This window comes from Hibiscus syriacus, unplaced genomic scaffold, assembly GCF_006381635.1.
Source record: "Hibiscus syriacus cultivar Baekdansim isolate YM2019G1 unplaced genomic scaffold, ASM638163v2 tig00002237_pilon, whole genome shotgun sequence".
NCBI classification, from domain to species: domain Eukaryota; kingdom Viridiplantae; phylum Streptophyta; class Magnoliopsida; order Malvales; family Malvaceae; genus Hibiscus; species Hibiscus syriacus.
Window position 1 is genome coordinate 6,840,619 of NW_024061918.1, and position 7,434 is coordinate 6,848,052.

Sequence of the window (7,434 nt, forward strand, 5' to 3'; positions counted from 1 at the left end):
CTTCTTTAATTTTATTTTTCAAGAACGTGCTTTTGCTTTATTTTATTTTATTCATCGAAAAAGGGATTTCCCAGATTTTCTGTCTCTTTCTCGGGAAAAAAGAAGAAGAAATTTTTAGATTTGGGATTTGCGATCATGGAGATGGAGCACATGACGGAGTTCCCTCATATGCATATGGATCGGCGACCTAGAAAGCGTCCACGATTGGGCTGGGATGTAACTCAGTTGCCGCCGCAGGTATCGTGTTATCTTCGATCAGATCTTTGTTTCGATTTTGATTTGCGCTTTGTTGTTCCGGTTATTTATTTATTTGCTCAAATTAGGGTTTCGAATTTATAATTTGTGTATTTTCATGGCTTTTGTTTCAGATCTGGTTAATTCTTTACCTTAAATTAGGGTTTCGAATTTATGATTTGCGTGTTTTCGTGGCTTTTGTTTCGGATCTGATGTTATTTGTTTCGTTCATCTGATCGATTTGAGTATTATATAATTTAGTTTATATATAAAATTACTCTTTTTTAGAAAATAATTCCCGTTTATAGGGATTTGTAAGAAATTCTGGTCGCTATAATGAAAAACGTAAAATTTCTCTAGAACGTGTATTTTACGTTGAAATATTGTTTACTGTGGGATTTTTTTACATTGAAGCTTCTTTTAGAAATTAGCATATATTTTTGTTATGTTAATTTTGGTGAATGAGAAGAGGGGGTTGTAAGGTAATTTGGAAGGGTTAAAAAGTGCTGATTTTAATGTCTTAGTGGTGCAATGAATGAATGGCTGTGTGTAGGCTCAGGTAGGAATGCTTTGTGCTCAAGTTGGGAAAGTGACGGGCTTAGCTTCTTCCACTGCAAGAGCACCTTCAGATTATGCTAGTACTATTACTACTAGATCGTCTGTAGTTCTAAAGGGAGTGGCTCAAAATGGTTCTCCCCCATGGCGACATGATGACAAAGAAGGACATTATATGTTTGAGCTTGGAGATAATTTAACCTCTCGCTGTAAATCTCACTTTTGTCTTCATTATAAACAAATCTACATGTTTGAGAATTCTTGGTAGTTGAATATTGAAGAAGCGAACATAGTTGATTGTTTATAATTGTTTTTTGTTTCTAATTTCATTTATCTTATTTTGCAGATAAGATACAAAGCAAAATGGGTGAAGGTACACCTTCATGAACTTACTGCACCATTCATTCACCTATATCTTAGCGATGCCATCTTTTATTTTAGGGACCTCTTCCCTGATCCTCATTTTTTACAGGTACCTTCGGTCAGGTTCTAGAATGCTGGGACAGAGAGAAGAAAGAGATGGTTGCCATCAAAATTGTTCGTGGAATTAAGAAGTATCGTGAAGCAGCCATGATTGAGATTGAAATGTTGGAACAGCTTAGAAAACATGATAAGGATGGCAACCGGTGAGTCCTCACTAGCATTGTAATTACTTTTAATTTTACTGTAACTAGCTACTTTGTAACCATCCTTTTTGAAGTTTTTTATGGTTAAATGGATTCATTCCTTGCAGTTGTGTGCAAATATGGAACTGGTTTGACTATCGTAACCATGTTTGTATTGTAAGTATATTATTAATTTGTGATGGATTTGTTTCCCCTGCTCACCAATAGTATGGGGTTAAACTTAAAACTTCTCGGTGAATTTAAATGGTTTGGACAGGTGTTTGAGAAGCTTGGACCAAGCTTGTATGATTTTCTACGCAAAAACAATTATCGCTCATTTCCCATTGATCTTGTCCGTGAGATTGGCAGACAACTGTTGGATTGTGTAGCATGTGTGTAGTAACGACTAACCTAGTTTCTCTGCCTATCTCTTTCGTGAAATTTTTTTTGTTCTGTTATTGTTTCTGATTGCTAAATCTTTACAAGAATTCCTCAATTTAATTATATATGTGTATAACAGGGTGTCAATTACTATGCTCTCTTTGGTACTGGTTTCTTATATTCTTCTTTTGTTTAAATTTTCAGTCATGCATGATTTGCGTCTGATACACACGGACTTGAAGCCAGAGAACATTCTTCTAGTCTCCCCAGAGTATGTCAAGGTTCCTGATTACAAGGTATTTTCCTTTACCAGATTTCATTGTTAATCTTGGTAGCACAGTATCTTTTGTAGAAGCCCTGCTAGTCTTTGGTTTTGTTTCAAGTACCTGATTACAAGGTATTTTCCTTGAATAAATTTTATTTTAATATATATTTTTTGTTCTGACAGGGTGCATCACGATCTCCAAAGGACAAGTCTTACTTTAGAAGATTGCCAAAAACAAGTGCTATTAAGGTAATAGATTTCGGTAGCACTACTTATGAGCGCCAAGATCAGACTTACATTGTGTCAACACGACATTACCGTGCTCCGGAGGTTATTCTTGGTATGTATTTTCATGTTTTATTGATGTTTTTAGAAAATGGTCAGATGATGGATGTAATTTCTGATATTTTGTTTTATAGGACTCGGATGGAGTTATCCTTGTGATGTATGGAGTGTTGGTTGCATTTTAGTTGAATTATGCACCGTATGTTCAGAAAATTGATTCTCTGGCTTCTATTAGATGATTCCAGTAGGTGTGAGGTGTTTTTATTCAACTAGTCTGATATTTTAACAGGGTGAGGCACTGTTTCAAACACATGAGAATCTAGAGCACCTTGCCATGATGGAGCGAGTGTTGGGTTCACTACCTCAGCACATGTTGAAGAGAGTAGAGTGCGTGTTCTTACTTGTGTAATCTTGCCATAAGTTATACTGTCTGCACTCGAAAGCTAAAATTAATGGTAAAAATGTCTCATATTCCAGCCATCATTCTGAGAAGTATGTTAGAAGAGGGCGATTAGATTGGCCGGATGGTGCAACCTCTAGGGAGAGTATCAAAGCAGTGCTTAAGCTACCTCGTCTCCAGGTTTCTATCTTCATCAGAGACTTTTTTTGATAAAGTATGGTTTGATTGGTAAATGTAATGTGTAAAGTGATGGGTATGTTTTGTTTGTGTTGAAGAACCTTGTAATGCAGCATGTGGACTATTCGGCGGGGGACTTGATTCATTTGTTGCAAGGATTGCTCAGGTACGACCCAAAGGATAGGCTCACAGCTCGTGAAGCCCTAAGGCATCCTTTCTTCAGTAGGGACCAATTTAGGCGATGAACTTTTTTGTATTTGAATGATGTAAGGTAGACAAGGGGGTGGTTCATATCTGTATATTGTTTCTAACATGAAATGCCATCTCAAATCCCAATAGCATTTGATTAATCTGACTTGGATACATCAGCTTTTAGGATTCGTATAATGGTGTCCTCTGATCCACTTTTGGATTGATCTTATCCATTAAAATAGTAAACCTTATAAACATCAAGTACCAATTAACCCCATCCAAAACCACTCGACGTGTGGAGATATTAAAAAAAAAAGCAAATAATTAGTTGGCTCGGCCATAATATAAATGGATTGAGGTCAGACGAGAAAAATTAAATAAATTACAAAAAAACGATAATTTGGATCTAAACAGATTAACATGTAATTTGTTAATCTTACAAGCCTTACAGAGCTTTCTTACAGTCTGTATCTTCGTCAATGCCAAAAAGTAGCGATGGGTGGATATAAATGTTGAAAAACAATGTCGAAATCTTATATCTAAAAAGAAAATTGTCATCTAGATATACAACACAATACTTCGCTGCATATAATCAAGGATCAATATATATGTGGCTTACATGCAAAGGTTATCAGTTGCTGAGGAGATCGACCAGCCCATCTGGAACCTCTTATCAAATTATCAGGGTTTGCCTAGAGTTAGATCTCTGCTGTGGCTTATTTGCAAGAACAGATTGCCATCAAACGAGGAAAGGGTGCGACGGTGCATGGGCTTTGGATCCGGGCCGCTCAATATGTGGTGTTGCGGTTGAGTTTATTTCACACATTCTCCGGGACTGTGTGGTAGCATGTAAGACATGGGTAAATGTAATTAAACCGGAACTCATGAGTGAGTTCATGCAACTCGACATAGTTAGTTGGGTCGAGGAAAACTTACGTGGTCGGCCACGCTTTCCGGTCGTGCCGGTTGATTGGGATTTATAGTTTGGAAATGTCATTTGGTGTTTATGGAAGAGAAGGAATTGTTTGATTTTCGATCCTAATTTTTACTCTTATGAAAGCGTGTTCCATGAAAGTTGTAGACTGACAACAGGGGCTGTGCGTGCTAGGGAGGCAAGGAGGGAAGCCATCGCCGGTTATCGTCTATGCGTGGATAGGTCTCGCCGCTGGGAACCTCCACCGGTCTAATGGTTTAAACTCAACTCTGATGTGTCTCGAAGAACGGATTCTGGTTTAGCGACGTACAGAGGCGTAATTAGGAACCACCTGGGTATCGGGTTTTACCAAGGCTATTGGGTGTTGCACAACTTTGGATGCTGAGTTATGGGGACTGCTTGAGGGGTTACAAGTTGCATGGAATCTGGGGATTCGGAGGGTACAAGTCGAGATTAGGTGGAATCGAACTGCAAATAACTAGAGATCCATCAACTGTTTGGTTAGCATCTCTCACAATCAGATCGAGTTCAACGTACCACACTCTCTCGTACAGGTCAACGGTGATTCTATTTGAGAGGGAAGGCTGTCAAGTAGGGATTGCAAACGGGCGGGTCGGGTACGTTTAAATCCACCTAATATTTTTCAATCTACCACCCGCCCACCTTCCATGGTAGGTACAAATTTTCAAATCCACACCCGCCCACGCGGGTATATTTTTAAATCCATCCCCACACCCACTACCCACTAGCGACATACCTATCTAGACCCGCCTGACAGCAAACTAATGGGATGTTGGAGTTGGTTCCCAGACAGTTCGTGATGGGGTAGCAGCGCATGCTTCAATTTGTCAGAGGAGTAGCTCTACGAATGTTATGGAGACAGATTGTAGGGAGCATGTAGTCGCAGAGCTGGATTGTTGTGTTGCTTTCGATGTTAATGCTCATAGTGCGTCTAATATGGGTTTTGAGAGGCTAAAGAACATGAAAACTGTTGTTTTTGATGTTAATGCTTATAGTACGACTAATTTGTGTTTGGATGGGCAACATGGGCTAAAGAACATGGAAAGTGACGTGGTTAGTGCGGATGTGGGGCGGGCGGATGCGGGTGGATGCGGGACGGGTAATGTCTCAAACCCATTACCCGGCCACCACCCACGACGGGTACCACTTTATAAATCCACACTTGCCCACTACCCGCTAAAATTATACCCATCCCCGCTCCAATTGAAGCGGATGCGGTGCAGAATCCACGAAACTGTACCCGTTTGCCATCCCTACTGTCAAGCGACAATAATGATAAAAAATTAGATGACGTCACTGTATCATGTTACAATGCACCACGTTACCACATTAATTTGATATATTTTGTTTCTTACGTTTTTAATTCATTAGGTTGTAGAATTTTTCCCCTTAAACATCTCTTCATAAATCATGATAGTTAATTTTAGAATTTTATAATCCTTCTTTATGGTTGACTCTACATCGCATGTCACACACCAATATGTATAGGTATAAATTTATAAATTATTATTAAACTATGATAAAACGATCTTTTTAGTCATTCAACTTTTAAAAAATTATAAAATGAGTATTAAATTTTGGATTTCGTTAAAAAGAAATATTGACACTTAACTATCATTAAAGACTAATATGACATATTAAATTAATAAAAAAATATCTCATTTATTCCATCAATTGTGACTAAAATTTTGTTTTTGATAATTTTCAATAATTTTGAGTAGTAATTTCAAAAAAATAGAAAAATAAAATTTTTAAATGTAGGGATTTTCAAACTTTATTTTTGAAATTATAAATATATTTTTTAAAATTATATTTAAAACTATTAAAAAAATTTAAAGAATTGAATCACATTGTTTACTAAAAAATTATTTATAACTGAAATTGTTGGATCTCAAAAATTAAAAATTATAAATCTTTAAATATAATTACAATTAAATAAAAAAGTAATTATAATTTTTTTTGTGAATTAATAAATTCATTTTTTTAAAAAATAATTATAATTTCACAAATTAAAAGATTAATTATAAAGTTATAATTAAAAAAAAACGCTTTTATAATTTTAAAAATGAATAGTGAATATATATATATATATATAATTGATTTTTTAAAATTATTACTTCAAGTAAAAAAAATATCAAACTGAAATTTAGTTTAAAATTGAGAGTTTGAATAAGATATTTTCTACTCATTTAACATGTTACATTATTTTTTTAGTGATAATTAAAGACGTTATTCTTTTTGCAATACAATTGAGAGGTTCAATGCGATATTGTGTAACTTTTAAAAGTTTAATATCCAAAAGGATTATTTTAGTATAATTTAGTGATCATTTTTAAACTTTACCTTACAAAATAAGTGGTACATTTCTGTGTGGCATGCATTATAAAATTTTCCGTAAGCACACGTATTGCGCTGTAATACATGTTCTTAGAAAATGAGATTCATGGAATGAAAGGTGAAGTTAAAAAATAATTTTTTAACATTAATTTTTTAAATTAAAAAATATATATTGGATATTTTATATAATAGAGGACGCACAGTAAATTGTCGATAATTTCTATTAAAGGATGATGTGATACATTAAAATTAACTGAATATTTTATTTGACATCTCAATTATAACTAAAAACTTTATTTTAGTATTTTTTAAATATTTCTAAACAATAGTTTTAAAAAAATTTAATTTTTAAAAAAAAATTAATATATGAAAACTTACATTTTTTTAAAAATTATAAAAGTTTTTTTTTAAATTATACTTTTGAAAAATATTTAACAATTTATAGAATTTTTTTTAAAATAATTTAAATTATATATAAATTGTACTTGAAATTTGCAACTGAAGTGCAAATTCTACTAATAATGAAGGAATTGATTTAATAAAATATAGTTGATGAAATTGTTGATAAAAATTTACTCAATTTTAGTTTAATAATAATGATAAATTTGTGTTGAATAGATATAATCATAAAAGAAATTTTCAAATTTGTTCTCACAAAATGGGGAATTGCGCCATGACAGGGTGTGATTGAAAAAATAATCATACAAGGAAGATTTTTATGTCTTTTCGTTCTTATTTTATAATTTTATTTTAAAAGATGATCTCATTTTATGGTATTTTTTTGTTTATATAAAAAAATGTTGTTTTAATGCTTATAAAATATAAAAAATGGTATTAAAATAAGATTAGACTAAAAGTGATATTAGATTAACGAGAAAATTATGAATCAAATTCTAACACTCTTTCACTTTTATTTATTTTGATAATCAATATTTTTATCTTTAAATACTAGTATAGTATTGAACTTATAACTAATTAGCATGTAGTATGCTAAGGACAAGTTTTAACACTAGTAAATATTAGATTTTGTTATACAATGTGGTGAAAA

The 7,434-nt window shown here is 33.5% G+C and overlaps 1 protein-coding gene across 3 annotated transcripts; it reads left to right on the top strand.

The window, feature by feature from the left end:
• Nucleotides 1-3,225, top strand: LOC120142643 (serine/threonine-protein kinase AFC2-like). 3 transcript variants are annotated; one of them, XM_039157178.1, is made up of 12 exons: nt 1-237; nt 788-998; nt 1,136-1,162; nt 1,262-1,415; nt 1,523-1,571; nt 1,672-1,786; nt 1,980-2,071; nt 2,224-2,380; nt 2,460-2,524; nt 2,615-2,712; nt 2,803-2,905; nt 3,001-3,225. In XM_039157178.1, the coding sequence occupies exons 1-12, from the start codon at nt 136-138 to the stop codon at nt 3,145-3,147; spliced, it is 1,320 nt and encodes a 439-aa protein (XP_039013109.1). In that variant the 5' UTR covers nt 1-135; the 3' UTR covers nt 3,148-3,225. The 3 variants fall into 3 exon arrangements, with proteins under 3 accessions (XP_039013109.1, XP_039013113.1, XP_039013118.1); XM_039157182.1 differs by lacking the exon at nt 788-998 and having other exon boundaries at nt 106-237; XM_039157187.1 differs by lacking the exons at nt 1-237; nt 788-998; nt 1,136-1,162; nt 1,262-1,415; nt 1,672-1,786 and having other exon boundaries at nt 1,548-1,571.
• The last annotated feature ends 4,209 nt before the right edge of the window (nt 3,226-7,434 follow it).